Source organism: Tenebrio molitor, chromosome 6 (genome assembly GCF_963966145.1).
Source record: "Tenebrio molitor chromosome 6, icTenMoli1.1, whole genome shotgun sequence".
In the NCBI taxonomy this organism is placed as follows: domain Eukaryota; kingdom Metazoa; phylum Arthropoda; class Insecta; order Coleoptera; family Tenebrionidae; genus Tenebrio; species Tenebrio molitor.
In genome coordinates, this window is record NC_091051.1 from 897,300 (window position 1) to 917,088 (window position 19,789).

General features: G+C 46.2%; 2 protein-coding genes and 2 long non-coding RNA genes across 12 annotated transcripts; 2 read left to right on the forward strand and 2 right to left on the reverse strand.

Moving 5' to 3' along the window:
- The first annotated feature begins 232 nt into the window (after nucleotides 1-232).
- LOC138133937 (uncharacterized) lies at nucleotides 233-1,266 on the forward strand. Its single transcript, XR_011160575.1, has 2 exons — nucleotides 233-612; nucleotides 664-1,266. It is a non-coding gene; the product is annotated as an uncharacterized lncRNA (long non-coding RNA).
- A 1,546-nt stretch (nucleotides 1,267-2,812) lies between these two features.
- On the reverse strand, nucleotides 2,813-4,642 carry eIF2Bdelta (eukaryotic translation initiation factor 2B subunit delta). Its single transcript, XM_069052227.1, has 4 exons — nucleotides 4,465-4,642; nucleotides 3,520-4,414; nucleotides 3,109-3,467; nucleotides 2,813-3,055 (listed from the first exon to the last, which is right to left on the reverse strand). The coding sequence occupies exons 1-4, from the start codon at nucleotides 4,499-4,501 to the stop codon at nucleotides 2,850-2,852; spliced, it is 1,497 nt and encodes a 498-aa protein (XP_068908328.1). The 5' UTR covers nucleotides 4,502-4,642; the 3' UTR covers nucleotides 2,813-2,849.
- Nucleotides 4,643-4,780: 138 nt separating this feature from the next.
- On the forward strand, nucleotides 4,781-5,564 carry LOC138134134 (uncharacterized). The gene is made up of 2 exons (XR_011160649.1): nucleotides 4,781-5,303; nucleotides 5,358-5,564. It is a non-coding gene; the product is annotated as an uncharacterized lncRNA (long non-coding RNA).
- Nucleotides 5,565-5,829: 265 nt separating this feature from the next.
- Nucleotides 5,830-18,907, reverse strand: nej (nejire). 9 transcript variants are annotated; one of them, XM_069052224.1, is made up of 18 exons: nucleotides 18,089-18,907; nucleotides 17,603-17,710; nucleotides 16,541-16,963; nucleotides 16,300-16,481; nucleotides 15,816-16,068; nucleotides 15,530-15,760; nucleotides 15,096-15,398; nucleotides 13,679-15,037; nucleotides 13,181-13,618; nucleotides 12,834-13,123; nucleotides 12,619-12,776; nucleotides 12,014-12,124; nucleotides 11,011-11,956; nucleotides 10,721-10,954; nucleotides 7,947-8,976; nucleotides 7,375-7,685; nucleotides 7,205-7,295; nucleotides 7,023-7,144 (listed from the first exon to the last, which is right to left on the reverse strand). In XM_069052224.1, exons 1-17 carry the CDS (start codon nucleotides 18,168-18,170, stop codon nucleotides 7,212-7,214), a joined length of 6,543 nt encoding a protein of 2,180 aa, XP_068908325.1. In that variant the 5' UTR covers nucleotides 18,171-18,907; the 3' UTR covers nucleotides 7,023-7,144; nucleotides 7,205-7,211. The 9 variants fall into 9 exon arrangements, with proteins under 9 accessions (XP_068908320.1, XP_068908318.1, XP_068908319.1 ...); XM_069052223.1 differs by having other exon boundaries at nucleotides 7,023-7,147; XM_069052219.1 differs by lacking the exon at nucleotides 7,205-7,295 and having other exon boundaries at nucleotides 5,830-7,144; nucleotides 18,089-18,902.
- Between the last annotated feature and the right edge of the window lie 882 nt (nucleotides 18,908-19,789).

Below are 19,789 nucleotides of genomic sequence, written 5' to 3' on the forward strand. Positions count from 1 at the left end.
AAAAATTTACCTGGATTTTTCCGTTTTAGAGAAATTCGCAAAAAACCAAAAAATCCATATTTTTGGCTCCCACAGCAAAAAATAGGCTCACTGGCCGGAACGTTTACTATACCTGAATTCAACTCTTCCTATACAATAACTGACAGCAATTTGGTTCGAATCGGCGACAAAAAATTTTCGGAAAAAAACCACGTACCCCCCCTTCTGTCTAATTTTCATGTCACCCTTGGTTTTTCGCCCAACATACCTCTTCAGGAATCGTTGGTTGCCTACAAAATTCCCTTTTTTGCTGGCGCGAAGACAAGCGCGCGCGCGACTCCTTCGAGAATATTCCATCTTATCAGGAGAATCTTCACTCACGTTTTTTTTCTCTTCTGAATCTACCGTGCCACGTGCCTTTGCGGACCGTTTCGTTCGAGTGAAATCAATTTATTACCTGGTGCCAGGGATCTTCGTATTCGCCGAAACCTTGTGGATGGTGTGCTGTATCGTCTCCGTGTGGAAAATTTGAGCGCACCCTTCCAACTCCGCTTAGGGAGGATTTTGGTCCAAACGCTAAGGCTCGTGACGCAATCGAAGTAGACTTCTGCGAGGCATTTCCCTTGCCTGAGGGTATAGGTGAGTCTTCATGTAGACAATGTGCTACACGTAGTACTCCTCTAGGGAACCCTCCATCTCCACCCCCTAGACTTCGACCTCAACCGTCTTACGTCGAGGTCAAGAGAAAACCGTGCGTCGGGCTCATCGTCGACGCGCCCGAGACCTCTGTGGCTCCAGTCTCGTCTCTAGAACCGTCAGCTCCGCTCAAAGGACTTTGCCACCACATCCCCGAACGACTGGGAAAGGACACGCTCCTCTACGGCCCCTGAGCGCGGACTGCTCCTGGAGACCGGCAAGCCACCCCTCTTATTCGACTCAATTTCATTTTATCTAACCTTTTTTTTTAACATCTTATTAACCATATCATAATTTACAAACTAACTCAATCTAGCAAGTGAAATAGCTCACTTACTTTTGTTATATAAAATATATCACATTATAACCTTGTTAACATCTCCGCGTAGACATCAGCGAGATTCGCTTGTTGTAAAGCTCTGCGGAAATAGCTATTTCGGCCGGATTGCTGGAACCGAGTTTCCACCCCTTTTTATTGTACATTTTCATATTTATATTTATATCAATTCACATTTATATATTTATATCCATTCATATATTTATCAATTCAAATATTTACAGTCATTTCAATTATATTCAATTTTTCACTTACATAGTGTGTATCAATACTACCCCCCTCAGCTCGCCCGTCTGTATTTTTTGGTTTCGCCTGTTTGAATAGCGCCTAGGTCCAGCCACGTACACTTTGTGCGTTTCTTTTCGTTCTCGCGAACTTCAAACACCTCTCCTGGCCAGGTCAGCAGGCTACTTGCGGGGCCTGCTACCAAAAGAACCCTCGACTTCGCCGCAAGTGGCGCCCTGAGATCGAGCTAGCCCAAGTATTGTGCCCTCTGGCCAGTTTGAACCGTGGCATTCACTTCGGAAAATCATTTAAACGCCCATAGCTCCCTTATTAAGCCACATATGGCAACGAATTTTGCACCATTGGATTACTCTTGTCAAGGCGCTTCTTCTGAGCCGAAAAAAATTTACCTGGATTTTTCCGTTTTAGAGAAATTCGCAAAAAACCAAAAAATCCATATTTTTGGCTCCCACAGCAAAAAATAGGCTCACTGGCCGGAACGTTTACTATACCTGAATTCAACTCTTCCTATACAATAACTGACAGCAATTTGGTTCGAATCGGCGACAAAAAATTTTCGGAAAAAAACCACGTACCCCCCCTTCTGTCTAATTTTCACTTCGGAAAATCATTTAAACGCCCATAGCTCCCTTATTAAGCCACATATGGCAACGAATTTTGCACCATTGGATTACTCTTGTCAAGGCGCTTCTTCTGAGCCGAAAAAAATTTACCTGGATTTTTCCGTTTTAGAGAAATTCGCAAAAAACCAAAAAATCCATATTTTTGGCTCCCACAGCAAAAAATAGGCTCACTGGCCGGAACTTTTACTATACCTGAATTCAACTCTTCCTATACAATAACTGACAGCAATTTGGTTCGAATCGGCGACAAAAAATTTTCGGAAAAAAACCACGTACCCCCCCCTTCTATCTAATTTTCACTTCAGAAAATCATTTAAACGCCCATAGCTCCCTTATTAAGCCACATATGGCAACGAATTTTGCACCGTTGGATTACTCTTGTCAAGGCGCTTCTTCTGAGCCGAAAAAAATTTACCTGGATTTTTCCGTTTTAGAGAAATTCGCAAAAAACCAAAAAATCCATATTTTTGGCTCCCACAGCAAAAAATAGGCTCACTGGCCGGAACTTTTACTATACCTGAATTCAACTCTTCCTATACAATAACTGACAGCAATTTGGTTCGAATCGGCGACAAAAAAATTTCGGAAAAAACCACGTACCCCCCCTTGTATCTAATTTTTACTTCGGAAACGGCCATAGCTCCCTTATGAAACAACATATGGTAATGAATTCTGCACTGTTGGATTCCCCTTGTCAACGTGCTTCTTCTGAGCCAAAAAAAAATACCTTGCTTTTTCCATTTTAGAGGTACACAATAGGTACACAATTTTATCTGCAATAAAAAAATGTTTCATATAGAATTTGAAAATATATTAGTGTTTTTCCCTTACATCATTTCTTTATTTTAAACCTTGAATGAGAAGATATTATATAAGAAGATATATATTTTTTCGTCGGTGTTTTGAACTAGGTAGACATGTGCGACCAATGTCAATTCTTAGTTTTTTTATTTATTTTACATACAAGTTCACTTAAATTCACTTTTAATTCTTAAAACAACAGGGGCACTAGAACAAGGCAAAATAGCAAATTCGGTGACAACAGCGGTGATCAAATCCGGCGGTGTGACATCATACAACAAGTTGAGGATTTGTAAATTGGCATCTGCACGAGAAGAGATGAGAGGACTGCTTTCTTCAAGCGTATCCATCGAGAGCAGCGCGTCTGAATCGCCTGCAACACGAACAACATGAAAAACTGGCAAATACCAAGACTCCGGAGTGTACCTAGTTCGTTGTAAACGAAGGAGTCGGTGAGGACTTGCTCGCTAAATTTGTAAGTTTCGCAACAAACCAGGACCGGTTTGTTGTGGGCCTGCGCAACCAGGGCCACTTGTGCGGTGCCGATGCGAGACTTGACGTATCCGTTGGTCAAGAGCGCATGTGCACCTAGTAGCACTGTGGTCGCGAGACTCATGACGTAACTTATGGCATTGATTTGGACGTAACTGCAATTGATGCCGATCTGAACTAGCCGTTTGAGCATCTGACGGCCCTCCAAGAAGGGCCTACCGTCGACTATGATCACTTGAAATTGTTTCCCGGCCTCGTGCGCGTCTTTAAGAATTCTTGTTATCAACGATGAACTAAAAAAATAGATGTACAGTAATTTTTTTACACAAATTTCCGGTAAAATACCATCCGTAAGTCAGAATTACGTCACCCGTATTGATTTTTTTGTTGACGGTCAAACTGATCGCTTCTCCAGCTTTGTCAATGTCGTCGGCGACGTACGTATCGATGTTGCCTAAGAGAGTCTCTTTTTTAATACTATCTTCTAAGGATTCAGCCTGATGCAGTCCATTTTTGAAATGTCTTAACGCGTTAGTCATGGACACCGCCAGAGGACGACACATATGCAAGTAATCCACACATGACTTAAGTGTAGATTCCAGATATCTGCAGAATTCTTGTTTTGGGGGCGTTTGGAGGTCATTAATTAGGCACTTGACTGCTAATAAGAGTGCGCGACACCTAGTGTTCGATCCTAAAATTTTCTTAGAGCGGTACTGTACACCTAACTTGACAAAAGCAGGATGGACATTCTTATAATTAACAATTTTGTTTTCAGATGGGACATCTGAATACAAATGATTCACAATTTGAAGTCTGTTGGCGTCAATTGGTTTCTTTTTTTCAATTTTTTTCACAGTTGGTGGTAGTTTTTTAACTTCAATGACTTTCTCTTGAGGTTTTTGCTCTGGTTTTACATTAGTCTTGGCAAGTCTCTGCGCTTCTTGTTGATCGCGACGCTTGGCGCGGAGCTGGGCTTTACTTAGATTTTCGGTTTTTTCCCCTGATTCGCCCTTTTGTTCCGCTAATTTCTTCTCCCATTCTAACCTTCTCTGTTCTTTCTCTGATAGCTGACTGTTTGGAGCCTTGGGTACTTCCGATGCGGAAGTCTTTTGAGCCTTTTTTGACTGCTGCTCTTGTTGCTGTTGGCCTTTTTTAACTTCACCGGGTTGTTCTTGTTTGGCTTTTTCTTGCACTTTTAAAGCGCGACGTTCTTTTTTAGTTAAACCGTCAGCATTTTCTACAAAACATAACCTCACTTTTGCTGAAAATTTACGAATCGCTACGTACTTTTGGGTGCAACGGTGGTTCCCTTGTTTTTTTCCATTTCAAAATCACTTATTTGTGTAAATACAAAATTATAAACACGTAATCTTGCTACATATGTTCAACTTCCTTGAAAAGGGTTAAATTTGTCACTTGTCAAAACAACGGTAAAACCAAAGGACGGTTCAGTAGAGGTGCATTTACTATAATTTTGCACAATAATTCGTTTTCAACTGTATGCAGAAAGTCTCCTAATGATTACATAATACGCAGTTATCCGCTTTTAATGTTTTATTTGTTAATATTTCTGTAGAATTATTAAAAATAACGAGTGAGTCTACCTTTATGTAAATATCTAAATTTGGAAATTACAGTGTGGCAGTCATTTTCTGTTTTTTATAAAATGCTGATGTAATTTTTAGTATTATTACTTATTATTAGATTTGATTATTTTTTAGTTACTCTCATACTCTTAAAAAGCACAAAAAATTAATGGGAGGAACGACTCTTGAAAATTTGCGCAACGAAAAAAATTTTGCATATTTATTTTTAAAATAGCATTCTACGAGGCGCTCGACACGATCGGTGAAATATCTCGTTTTGAAATATTAAACAATCTCGGTAGGAATTTACCGAGATTTGAATTTTTCATAATATTTGGAAAAATCGCGTTCGAGGTTGTTGACCTTTGTGCGACATAACCTATAAAATTGTATCACGTTTCGGTAAAACCTTTGCAAAAATGCGTCGCATTCAGGGCAACTTCGGCTCCAGAGATCCCGAAGAAGATCGCAAGAAGAGCAGAGAATCCGTCATAGCCAATCTAGTATTGTACGGTTCCATCGTGTTAATAATAAGAGTGGGTGGGTATAATTTTCCCGTTTAGACGTTCCGCATTGCATTTGCGCGTGTTTCAGCCCCCATAATCATCAGGAGCATGTAAGAAGTCGCGCTTTGCGCAGTACAGTACCTTCCTTCACCGTCGTCTGCAATGTGGGTGAAAATCTGGGACTGAATGTCGTGATGTGATACAAGTTTTATACATTTTACATTATTTGTATGGCCTGTCTAGTTGTAAATTACTTGGAATGAAATCGCAATTAAACATTTGGAATTAATAACGAGATGGTGTTTCATTCGGATGATCAAATGAATGATGTTTTTTTCTGTAACAAAGGACGACGCAGGATTCAATGTGTAAACTATTTTTTTCAAATATTGTTTATTTCTCTTTTATATAATACTTAACACTAATTATTCTAATTGATGTATGTTCAGTAATAAATTAGGATGGAGTGTTGTGTAAGTATTGCACTGGCGGGGTCAAGATTGTCAGGTGCCAGCACCACTCCACACGCGTGGAATGTAACACATGAAAACAAGACGATATATAAATTATAAATATATTATATCAAAACAAATAGGGGCCAAAAGCCACCATCACAATAGCTACCGACACGACACTTACAGTCTCGGTAAAAATTTGCTACTTTATACAGCATCACTAATCATAAACTTGTCACGAATCATATATTGTAATATAAAAACAAATTATAGCAACAGTGCGTAGCTATGTTTAGTCTACCTCCGCAGGTAACAATCCGTTAAGTTAAGAACACAGCCTCGCAAGCCAAATACTTTTAGGTATCTTCATTCACGTTGTAAGGTAAACATTTCACTAACATTATTTATAATATGATACAAGAGTGTATTAAACATATGTACAATTAAAAATACATAAGTCCATTTAGATTAAAAATCTACACTGTATTTACATAGCTACACTCGTCGGTCTGTCCTTAAGTATACATTTACAATCACTTTACACTTGTACGAGGGGATGAGTCGTCAGTTACGTAGCACCATTGCCAGTTCGTTGGGAGAACAGAGCTTGTGCCAACACTCACCACTAGAGCTGCTCTACGAACTTGCTGAGCTGATCTTGAGGCGTCATCGCCGGCACCTCTCCCGTCTCTTGGTTGGTTCCGACCGGCGACGCGTGCGGATGCAACGCTCCCGTGTGGTTCTGTCCGAGCAGCATCTCCGACGCCGCCATGTCGTGTGGCGACGGCTGGGGCCCTCTGGGACTCGCTACCGCCTGATTTCTGGGACTAGGTGACGGCCTCGACGACGGACTCGGCTGCGGACTCCTGATCGGCGGCGGACTCCTCAGCTGCTGCTGCTGTTGAACCGATATCCCGCCCTGAGGTGGTCCCATCACGCCCTGCGGAGACGGCACTGGTGGCGGCGTCGGCTTCAGCCCCTGCATCGGAGGATACTGTTGTTCCGGATACGAGTTGTAGCTCATGTGCGGCTGCCTGATGGCCGGCAGCCTTTGCTGATACGAGGGAGGCGCGGACGGCTGCTGGAATGGCTGCTGTTGTTGTTGTTGTTGCTGCTGCTGCTGTTGTTGTTGCTGCTGCTGTTGCGCCGCCGCCTGCTGCTGCTGCTGTTGCTGTCTCAACAATAGCTGATGATGTTTGTACCACTGCTGCTGCTGTTGTTGCTGCTGCTGCTGTTGCGGGGTCAGCGGCTGCGTCGGAGGTCCCTGGTTCAGGCCCTGTCCCGGATTTTGACCCAACATTCCGCCCTGCATTTGCAACCGGTTCTGATGTTGCGCGGTATTCTGCTGCGTCAACATGTGTTGCAGTTGTTGAGGCGGTGTCCCTGCCACCCCCGTACCGCTGGGTTGTTGCAGTTGGGACTGCTACGAACAAACGTCGACTTTAAAATCGAATTAAGACCGAAACGACAGCTCAGATACCAGACAATTAAGACTCGGTATCGATCACCGACGACTTGGTGTTTTTCTGCAAAGGAGACATCTCAGGTTCGAAAGGTGGTTTAGTGGGGATCTAGGTGCAACAGTGGATTAACAAACGGACTGGTGATACACGTTAGTAATACAACTCTTCAGTCGGTACCGCTACACACCTGTCTTTGTTTGATGAAAGCCGCCATCAGTTGCGGATTCGCTTTCAATATCGTCAAGATTTGTTGTTGTTGTTCGGGAGACTGCGGAGACCTCAACGTCTGCATCAACTGCTGCAAAGCTTGCTTCTGCATGGCGCTGGGCGGGTTGGGGATGTTTCCCAAGCCGGGTCGAACAGCTCCTTGATTTCCCTGCATGGGCGTCTGACCCACCTGACCTTGCTGGATGATCTGCGGCCCGGGTTGTCTTATACCCTGGCCCGCTCCTCCGGGATACCTCTGCTGCCATTGCGTCATCGGCAGTAGGTTACCCCCTTAAAAAAAACACATTTAATTTTCTATCCCCTACACCGCGTCAGTCTTCCTAAAAACAACACAAATTGATATTTACGGGATGTATTTTATCAAACACGAAAAGTACACAAATGTCATTCTTTACTTGTCATATTTTGACGTTTCGTCATGGCCGACTAGATAATACTAAAAATGTATTGAAAAATCCCGACAATACCGACTCTTTGACAGATGTCATTCAGTTGATTCGACTTTTTTTTTCTTAAGCAACGCATAAATACCTTGATCGGTGCCCATGTGTCCCATCCTGAGTTGCGGCGGAGGCATGTTCTGTCCGGGAACGCCGCCACCGGGCGTCACTTTTCCGTAACCGACGTGCGGCGCCTGCTGTCTGGCCGCTTCCTCCTGCACCTGCTTCACGACTTGGAGGACGTTCGCCGGCGGCGTCTGCGTGCCCGGTTTGAGTCCGATTCCGGGCTGATGGGGTGACTGAATTCCCATCGCACTGTTCGCCAAACCGGACGAGTTCATCGAGTTCGCCGGACTGACCGCCCCCGGCACCACCGACTGCACCCCGGACGCTAAACCCACGCTGTTCGCACCCGGAATCGCGTTGCCCTGCGGCAAAGTTCTCGTGTTCATCACGGCCATTCTCCTTCGCAGCAGCTGCGCCTGCTGCAGTCGCTGCTGCAGCTGCTGCTGTTTCAACTTGTGTTTGATGTTCGAACAGAACGGCACCGGACACTTGGTCTCTTGGCAGTGTTTCGCGTGGTAACAGCACAACGCTATCAACTGTTTGCATATCGGACAGCCGCCGTTCGTCTTTCGCTTGCACATTTTGGTGTGCGTCACCACCCTCTTCATCTTCTGACAGCTGGTCAGGCGACAGTTCGCGTCGCGACATTGACACGCGTGCACCAGAGAGTGGATGCACCGCTGGATCGACAACTTCCTGGCTTCTTGCGGGTTGGCCTGTTTCTGGTCGCTGGGCGACGAACCGTCGTCCAGGTCGAAGCCGAGCTTCACCATCTTGTGCGGGTGGCCCTCTTTGTCGTAACACTGGATGCACAGGTCGAAATCGTCGCACTCTGTGCAGTGGTAACGCGTCTCGACGTGGCTCTTGCAGTTGTTGCACGTATAGACGAACTTGTCCTGTCCTTGGTTGTGTAATTCGTACAACATGCACATGGTGCTGAATTTGGCTCTTCGCAGCGACGAAAATTCGTAATGTTTCTCGCGGGCTAGGGTCAGGAAGGCGTCGCGACCGTCCATCAGGTCGCAATTGATGAAAGGATCCGGGTCTTGGATCGGCTAGAATTATCAACGAGTCAATAATAAACTCAAAAAAAATAATAATAATACAACACGATCAAGGATTGTTTTCAGTTGATAATACTGAAGTTTATTTTAACTTCCGGCTGCTGACGGCTTAACACCTTGACACTGATAACCGCATCATTGATAAGTAACATTTCACATTTCAAATTAAAGCACTGGACATTTCAAATTAATTTATTTTTTTGTTTGACACTGTCAGAATTTGAGAATTTTCTCCTGTGTGAACGGATTTTGATAAATTTGACAACTTGTCAAAACGAAACGTCAAGCTAATTTTAAAGATTTTTAGCGATTTGGAGCCTTTAAGGGGCTCGTCGAACAAAAAAACGTTGTATTCAACTCGTTCTTGTGTAATTTGGGCTTTTTTTGGCACTCGTGGACCTTTAAAACTCTCGTTTCACTCGAGTTTTAAACTGGTCCACTCATGCCAAAAAAAGCCAAAATTACATACAAACTCGTTAAATAAATAACTATTTTCTACGATCGTGCAAAAAGTGAGTGTTTTCACACACGACGCACAGTACTGAACTGTTGTTTATCGTTGTTTTTTTCTCGTTTTTTTGTTCGATCGTAGAAAAAATGTTGTATGCAACACGTGCAAAAAGTGTCATTGCACTTGGCGTGTCGTCCCACTCGCCTGCGGCTCTTGGGACAATTTTCACGTCGCGTGCAATAATCATTCACTTTTTACACTTGTTGCATAAAGAACTATAAAACGAAACATTTTATAAAGCAGGGTGTTAATTTATATTTCGAGCATTTCCTTTAGTTAATTCTTAGATAATTGTACTGTATTTCAAGTTTCATTTGTTTTTAGCGTTAAATGTTTCTCTCATTTTTTGTCGCTGTTAATGTTACGTCAAATATCAGTCAAATAAACCAACAAAACATGATATACAGTTGCAGTGTTGCAAAAAGCTGAATAAAAAAATGACCTTCATCACCTTGCGTATGAGTAATCAAATGGAAACCGAAAAAAAAGAAAAATGCGAGAAAACAACAGAACGTTGTTAGTTTATTGCACATTTTCAAATGAAATGACGGTTTTGTTCGCTCCAGTATGCTTCACCCCGCCCATTTTTAAGAAATCCTTGGAACTAAGCTACTCCCAAATGACTTAAAAATGCATTTTAACAGAACAAACAAACATGTTTATATTTGTAATAAACGAAAAAATCAAGGCCGCCCAATAATTAGTGTTAGATCTTATTTAAAATCGGAAGAAACAATTTAGGCGACCGCACTGTTCGTCCAAAAATTTCAACATCGGCAATATTTTCGTAGCACGAATCTTAAAACTATTTTTCCGTCAATTATCGCAATCAAAGAGTAAACAAGAAATAAATTCGACGACCTTGAACTAATAATTTGACAATGTACAACATAATAACATTTTAGAAAATGGAGTCGAACTATTTTCGCGATTTTTATTTATACTCGTAAACAGAGCTATAACGGTGCTAACATCTGGTTATCATAAACAATGATGCTTGTATTTCGTAACAACCTCTTGAATTAAGTAAGATTTGGAACGCTCTAAAAAAACCAAAGTGGAGAGTTGCAGTCGTAAAATTTTATACTCGACGTTTGACCGATTTCGATTAAATAATACACATTACAGTGCATCCGATAACGATCGGTTAAATTCGTTCGTTATCGAGGAATGCTTCCGGAAATATTGTATTATTCATCAGACTTTTGGTTCGTTTTTACTCACCCCTAGACTCGCCGCCGACTGCACCGAGTGCAACCTGATAACGAAGAAGACTTCTTTGTGTTTCTCCATCGTCGCAAAAATTTTGGCCGAGAGGTCGTTACCGGTCTGGGGCGTGTTCGACTTTTTGCTGTTCTTCCTCTGATTAGCTTTGGACTTGTTGCTCTTTTTGGCCTTTTTCTGTCCCTTCTTCTTGCCGTCGGGTCCGGTCTCGCATTCCTCCGTCAGAGAAAAAATCTGAAAACGATCCGTCCGTGAGCATCCGCAAACTCGCCCCGTAATGTGTAACTTACCGCGTTGGCTGCGGCCTCGGCGGCTTCCGCTTGTTTCCTCTTCTCTTCCTCCTCTTGATCCAGCTCTTTGATGCTCTCTTCCAGCACGTTCGGCCAAAAGTCGCCCTCGAAATATGGCAGATCGGCCGCCGACCTAAGATTATCCTCCATGGCTTGCTTCAAAATGTCCTTGTAATCGAGGACGATTCGTTCGATGATGCCCTTGTCGAGCATCTTCTTGTACCAGTCTTGCAGTCTCTTCGGTTTGGGAATCTTTTGTTCGGCCGGATGGCAATGAAAGATGTAGTCGTCGCCCTCTGACGGCGGACAGGCCCAGATGTGCGCCATCGTGTAACCCAGCTGCTTCACGTAGTCCATGTACCCCAGCAGTATCTCGTGGTAGACGGCGGTCCTGAACTGGCGAGGTTTGAAAAAATGAACCGAGTCCAAGTAGGCGATGTAGACGCGCCTGGTGTTCGGAGGCGGACACTCGGATCCGTACTCTTGGACGTGCATCCCGAAAAAGCACACGTCGACGCCGTCTATTTCCTCGAAAGCGAACAGAGCTTTCGCCCTGTAGGGGAACTCCGACGACAGCTCTCCAGTTTCGACAAATTTACACCTCATCCCCGGCTTCACTTCGACCGTTTTTTCCGAACTCGACACCACTCTTATCGAGACCTCCCCAGCCCCGGCTTCCTTCTTCTTCAGGAAGTTGTTGACGCGCGTCTCTATGTACACCCCCAATTTCGTAACGGGAAGCCTCTTCGCGTTGAACTTGTTATCGCGTCTCTTCGCCCCCTTCTTCTTCAGGCATTCGTCGCAGGTGAATCCCTGCGTCCAGATGTTTTCGTTGTGCAAGACGCAGATCTGGTGCAGCTTCCTGCCGCAGTCGGTGCAATGCACGAACGCCTCCATCTCCAGGTGGTCGTTTTTCATCTCCTTGAACTGATCTTTCTTGATCGCCCTGTAACGACAACGACCGTCTACGAAACCGCCTCCCCGACAATGCGAATCTACTCACGTCTGGGCCTGAGTCGGGTCATCACCTAGTGTTACCGTGTCCCCTTGGATGTCGTTGAAGCACTTCTGGCAGAAGGTGTATCTGTCGGAGCCGAGTCCATACGCTTTTAGACTGTGTACAAGGGGCAAAAATGCACCACAGACACGCAAGCACAACACACCAAGCCGAATTTGTTAAATGGCATGGAGTTGAGGGACGGGAAAAAAAAGAAATGAAAACGTGTTAGAAGCGTCGTCGAGTGCAAAGCGTACTAATCCTAAACCAGAACACCCGAATTCGGACGTGACCACCTCTGTACACATGTGACGGTAACAACAAGCGACACGTGTGGTATTCTAGTCGACTATTTCAGGTGATAATCAAGCGACATGCAGTTTTGCACGAGTTATGCCGACAGATGTGGAGGGGTGGGTGACAGCGACGCTACCAGGAGTCCGACACGACACGACGTTGTCCTGATGGCGTGGCTGGGACTACTAACGTTAATTCTGAATAATGTTCGTGATCCAAGACGCATGAAGCAAATTGATCAACTTCTGTCATACGGATTTGTAAGTGCTCGATCTATCTTAGTATGATGATAAAAACTAAACCAAAATACACACCTGTTCTGGTAGCTGTAGTATTTGGCGTCTCTCGGTATGGTGCACAGTTGCTTGCCGTAGCAGCACAACACTTGAGGATTGAAAGTGTATTTTCTGCCGCAACAGTAACCCATGGACTGCATGACCGGATCGATTTCCATCTCGAACACCTCCGACAACTGTCAACACACCACAATATTAGATGAGATCTTCAAAAAATTAGGAAACAGGCGTACTTTTGTACAGTAACGGTACACTCTGCTGGTTTTCCTGTTGTACAACCAGGCGTTATCGAACATCAACCATACGTCGTCGACGTACTCCCACGGATCGGTGTACTGACCGATGTCTAGCTTCTTCTTGATGGTGGACAGATCCATGGGTCTCTTTACGATATCGAAATAATCCGGTATGCCCAAAGTGTGAGGATCGACCGGTTGCCTGAAGGGTAAACTTTCCGGATCTTGTCTGTACAGTTTCTCCAACGTGGGCATCAACTTCTGACGAAGCTCGTCAAGTTTGAATACTGCAACAATTCGAATCGAATAAGGCGATCCACTAAAATCGAAAACCGTCAACTTACTGCATTTTCGTTGTTTCTTGTCCATGGCGCACCCCATCGGCACCATAGAACCGTCCGAGATCGACGGTTTCACGTCCATGGAGCTGTCAGGCACACCTTGTTCCTCTTTTATGTGTAGTTCTTCTTTGATTTTCGATTCGCAATCGTCGAGCGGCTCCGTCTTGATTTCGGACTTGATATCCATTTTGATTTCGCTTTTAATGTTTTTCCCGCCCTCGCTCTGACATTGTTCGTCGTCGACTTCTTGTTTGATGTGCTTGATATCCATGGAATTTTCTTCTTTCATTTGATCCAGTTTACCTTTGATGCTGTTTGGCGGGGGCGACGGTGAATCGTCGTCTCTGTCGTGAGCCGCCGTTATTGCGGCCATCTGCGAAGACATCGACGACTGACGAGGTGCATTCTGAGCCGCCCGCTCCGCACTGCTCATTCCTTTCCCTGAAGAAAAACGTCCTTGGGTGGCGATTTTTTCCGTAAAAAATGCGGACAAGAAATTACCTAGACTAGCTGTTGTCGCTGGCGACGACTGAATCGGCGTGGCCGGTGCCGGCGACGCGCCCCTCGACGAACTCACCGACTTGGGACCTGCAGCGTGCGGTGTGGTCACCGAGTCGGAATTCGGCGTCGCCGATATTCGAGCGGAGTTCGCTATACTGTTGTTGACTTGTCCTTGATTCGGCTGCGTTAAATTCTGCGACTGCAGACCGAACGTCGACGGCGACGGTGCCAATCGATTCTTCATGATGTCGTTGAATTGCGATTGTTGCGCCGAACTGGCCGGCGACGTTTGCGGCAAACTGACCGGACCGTTGGTCGCCGCGAACTGGTTCCCGGTCGAGGTCGACGCCGTATTCCCCTGCGACAAGGGCTGACCGAAAGGCGACAATCCCGGATTCGACGCCGTCGGACTGGGTCCAGGAAGACCGACCACGTTCGGTTGCTGTTGGTTGTTCTGTTGGGCGTTCTGTTGCACTTGGAACAGCCTCCCGCCGGCTTGGTTCAGCGTTCCGATGCCGCCCAACGCCGGAGAACCGCTGCGCAATCCCGGCTGTTGTTGCTGAGCAAGTCCGCCGGGCACGCCTTGGGGCCTCGCCACGACTCCGGGGACGGCTCCTTGCAGCGTCGGCCTGATCTGCGGAGGCTGGATGTGTTGTTGTTGCAATTGTTGTTGTTCTTTCCGCTTCTGTCGCTTCTCTTCCAGCTCCTTCTGGATCTTGTAGATCTTCTCGGCGAGGAGATGGTAGTACTCGGATCTGGAATTGGCCATTTCGTACATGTCGCCTTCGACTTTTCGCGCGTAAGCGACTAGATTGTGCATTCTCTTGTCGAGCATCGCTTGAGGATCGGGCGTCGGAAATATAGCTTGTACTAGTTTGTGCACCAGATGGTTTCTGAGATCGGGAGTTACCGACTGGTGCCATTCTTTGGTCCCTTGAACAGGTGAGGCCGTCACTTGGCCGGCTTGCAAACCTCCAGGTCCTACTAGACCTTGTCCGGTGGCGTCGTTCGTCAGTCCGAAGATGACGTTCGAGACGCTCTGTTGGATGCTAGGGGTCTGACTGACCCCCTGGTTGCTGTTCGGTGTGGAATCGCTTCCCAGGGGAAGGCTGACGTTGGGGGCCGGCTGAGCCGTCGCGGGAGGCATGGCCCGCACTCCTATACCGGCGGGCATGTTCGGTCCTCCCGCTATGGGAAGTCTTATGCACGGTCGTTGTTGTCCCGCGTTGGGAATTAGGCCGGTGGGAGTGGCGCCGGCTCCCGTCGTCGGACACTGAATACCTAGAGCGTCGTACGCTCTCCTCATGTCCGTAGCCGACGGATTTATTGACTGAGTACTCTGAGGCGGGTTCGTGGCAGCTGCAAATACCAACAAATGACTTCTTCATTCTCTCTGCGACGTCGCCGAAACACTCACCGTTTGGATTGTTGTTTCTGTTCTTGTCCGCTTGTTTGAGAGGTAAACAAACCGGACAGTCCATCTTGGTGCAATGTTTCCAATGGCTGATGATCTGCCTCGAGGAACTACAGTGCGCGACTGAGCAGCTCTTGCCGGCGTTGCACGTCGTCATGTGATTCAAAACGTTTTTCATCGTCTTGCAATGGGGTAGGTTGCACTGCCACACTTCGCCGTTGGCTTGCGATTCTCTTCTCTGACACTTGTGCGCGTGCAGCAACAACACCAACTGTTGTTGGATCAGCTTGCGCTTCTCTGGGTCTGCTAGACAACGTAATATGAAGAGAAAGTAAGACAAAGCATGCACTACACAGAAAAGACCAAGTCCGGGAAGAATTTGTTCGAAAGGAAATCAACTAGTCCGACGCATGCGGAGCTACTATGACGTTACTTACCCGTCGACGAGGGCGGGGGCCCCGTCCCTTGATTCTGCGTCGCCGTCTGAGGTCCCGGTTGCGACCCCGAAGGTGCCCCCGACTGCGGTTGGGCCGGCGAAGGTGCAGGCAGTTGAGTGGGCGCCATGCCGCCTTCTCCACCTCCCGCGGGACCCACAGGACCTGCGGGACCGCCGAACCTCGTCTGGGGAACTCCTATTTTGTTGGCGTGGGGTTGGGGAGTTGCCACACCTGTGTTCCCAAAAACAATAAATTCAAATGTACGATTTGTCGAGATGCGACAGACCTTGAGGTCCGGCGTTCGGATATGAATACGGAGTATTTCCAGGCATTCCTTGACCCACGGCACCGCCCAACTGCATCATTCCAGGCGTTTGCATCCTGGTGCCGAGCGGATGGACGCCGTGAGGTCCCGGGGCTCTGGCGTTGAGATGTTGCATGGCCACGCGGCTCAGCATAGGGCCGTTCTGCATGGGCTGCAATTTCGAAAATTGGAAATTATGACGTATTGTTCCTTCGAGCCGGACATTAAGCAAACGCTAGGAAATAGAGAAAAAAAATATGTCACAAAAAAAAATGTCACGAATAAATACAAACAAAATGTCTGCAACAATTCCACCCCGTTACGGAATCTGACCGCAACAAGAAACAAACTGTTACAATTTTATCTGGCAAGGTAAAGATTTAATTAAAAAACCACGGTGGAGGTTTTCAAACCCTGAACCCTTGCCCGCACAAAATAAAAATAACTAGACGAAGAAGGTTCCAACCTGCTGAGGTACTGTATGGTTTCCTGGATGATGGGGTTGCCCCGGTGCCATCATGTTCGTGGTGTTGGTCAGCGGCTTGTTCACCGTACTGCTGACCACCAAGCCTCCTCCGGCCATTCCCGCCATGGTGTTCATGCTGCTGTTGGTCATGATCATGTTCCCACCAGCACTGTTGTTCATTCCTGCAACCCGACATAATTTCACATCCCCGTTTCGGCCGCGTCCACCCTCTCCACTGTACCTTGTATCGAACTCATGATCTGCGGCGAAGTGCCGTTGTTGGCCATCGATTGCAACCCGGCGTTATTCGAGATGCTCGACGGCAAACTCCCCAGGTTCATCTGGTCCACCACGTTCGCCTTGGCCACGGAGACGTTGGGTGGCGATTGCAAGTTGGGACTCTTGTTCCCCAACTGTCCGCCGGCCATCGCCAAAGCGTTACTGATCAAGCCTTTGTTGCCCTGGAGCATGCTGAGCTGTATCTGTCTCAGGCTGTTGCCGCTGTCGCCGCTCTCGATACCGTTCTGCATCGTCCCCGGGCCGGGACCGTGAGGGGGCGGCTTGCTGTTGCCCATGTTGTCGGAAAGGCCCCACGATGAAGACGACATGAGCTCGTCCGGGAGATCGTTCTCCAGGTCGAACATATCCATGTTCGAAAGCACATCTAGACAAACATCCAACCGTCAAAACCGACACTCTTTCGACGACGTACAACTCGCAGAAGGTTCCCCGATAACGTATTTATCGTGAAATTCGAGATAGGCAGATTGCATAACTCGGAGTTTCGCAACGACGCCGATAAACAGAAGACACCGAAGACAATGCGAGGCGTCAAAAACGCATTCCGGTATTTTTTGTTTTTGTTTTACGTAAACGGGGGAGCCTTCCGAGAGTTGGAATTTTAATCCCGATTATCTCAAACTAAAAAACAACGAACGTCGCATCGTAATAACAAAAATCACTACTGAAGCTTCCAGCGGGAACAGTTAAGAACATGGTGTCAAGTGCATATGCTTCCAACACACAAGAACAAATAACTACAAGTAGAAGACACACAAAGGGAACAAAGTCTTCATCTATAAAGCATATTCACTGAAACATGCTAGATCTAGAGATTCGAACGGGAGGGGTCTGTTAGTACTATTTTTTTATGTACAGAGATAAATAAAATAGATCGTAAAAAAAAAAGTTTAGGTTATGTCGTTAGTGGAGTCGTTCTTTCTGTGGGTTAGTAGTTAGAGTTAGTCGGTTTGCTGTTAGTTTCCTTTCGGAAGTATTAAGAGGTATAGTTTTGTGTATTTACTTTGCTGGTGGCACAGGTTCCATTGCTGCTGAGACGGATTGGAGACAACACCACCACCCATTGTCGATGCCAGGCCCTGTGTTGAGCCCAAGCCGTAGTTGTTGTAAGCTAACAGTTAGGTATAAACAGATTACTCCAAATACCACTTTCATCTACTTAATCTACTTAGTATTACGACAAAAATTAATCGAAAGATATTAGAGCGTGTCTCGTTTGGTTAGAAATGACAGAGAGTCGAGTTGCGTTATTCGTGCTGAGCCCCCGGCCGGTCGACGTCCGCTTGGGGGCTCGTGTTATAACCTCCAAGAGTTGGAGTGTCGAAGCGGCGGCGTGTCGAGCGGCCGGGTTTGTTTTGGCGGTGTCATGCAACAACAACAACAAGACGAGAGGGTCATGCAGGTGTGAGAGCGGCGATGTTTTGGTTAGGCAGGGACGGCGTCGGGCCGCCCCCGGGTCCGAACAGCTGTTCGGGGGTCGGGCGCTTACCTGAAGAGTCGGAGGGCCCCTGGAAGGGGTCCAGTTTCTGCCGTTTGGCGTTCGGCGGTCCATCGACGAGATGATCGGCCATGGCAAAATCGGTGCAGTCCTCTGTTTACCAAGCCGGAGCCGAAGCACTGGGCCAAAGCGGAGTGGCCGCGCTGAATCCGCTATTTATCGCGCCCGAGCCGCGAAACACATGCCCCAATCGAGAAAATACGCGAGAAACGGCGCCAAACAGTCCATGCAAGTGGTGTCCGAGAGTCGATGCATCTCACAAGGCACATATTTGTCAAACAACAGTCAACCATCGGCCATCATGAACTTCGACTAGTCCGACTGGCCGACTACACTCCGCTTCTACCTCTCACCATCTTCCGTCGGGACCGCACAATGATCTCGGCCGTAATCACTCCGCCGCCGCACTTTTCCACACTTTCGTAACAAACATCGGCGCAACTGAAACACTACGTCAACATCTGACCCCGCGACCGCCGAAAAAACACCCCTTTAATTTACATACGAGCCCACGGTTTGCGGAATTCATACGAAATTCAACGCGTTCTCAAACAGGCAAAATGGCGGCTGTTGATGAAACTTTTTCTACGCTTGTCAGAATTGTTCCATCTAGTACATCTCGCGGACGACCCGATTGGACGGAAGCACTCACGTGACTCGGACCGGCTGCACCATTGGTCGGTAGATTCCGGAAAACACGATGTGACGCAGCGCTCGGCGTCACGAGTGACGTCACGCCGAACTAACACGAACGGGAGAACCTTGACGCTGACAACAACAGAAACGAAATCGCGCACTATTTTGACAACGCTAGTTGTTCGCACGACAGAACGATTACAAATATTGCACCAGCGCTGCTGAGCAAGTGGATGTGGTCGACGGCGATGATGGGGGGCGGCCAGCGTCGACGGTCGCGGGACGCCGACACCCCGAGTGTCTTTGACACCGCATAACAAAGAAACGGCGCTCAGGGTCATCCTGATGCCCGACCATCGGCCCAATAATCGAGGAAATGTTACAATTGAAGACTTCATTGGGCCCAAAGCTGTTTCTCTATTTTACAACAGATATCGGCCACGACACCGCATTATGTCACAAATTAAAAATAACCAACCGCGTTTTGCTACCTTTTTTTTTTCAACATGCGAGTCCAAAAAAAATTTTTTTTCAGAGAATCTTTATCTGTCAATATCAATCGCCGATTAGGTACTGATTTGGGATTGGAAGATTTTATCTTAAAATATTATAACCTACTTATAAAAGCATCATTATCTACTCCAACTGCGGATATGGAGTGGTGACCTCCCAGAAGTATTAGTTTATTTTATCTATCCACTTTATATCTCACATATTTATGTTTTTATTTAAAAGAGTCAAGTCTGGCAAAAAAGTGATTCGATACAAAAAAAAATCATTCCAAATGTTCTTCCGTACTTTTTGTGAAACTAATAGATTCGTTTCTTTCATTATAATTGTCCTTTCACCAAAACTAAAGACTTCAAATCCTTAATCTGGATTTTTTTGTTCTTTCCCTGTGATTTTTTTTTCTTTTGATAAGTAGGTATGTGGATAGATATTAATTATTCCATTTTGATTTATGCAGAGAAGTTCTTTTATCTTTTCAAAAAAAATTACTATCTGAGATCGTCTCGTCAGATATTATTTCTTTGAAGAACTTCGGTCTTGTCTTAC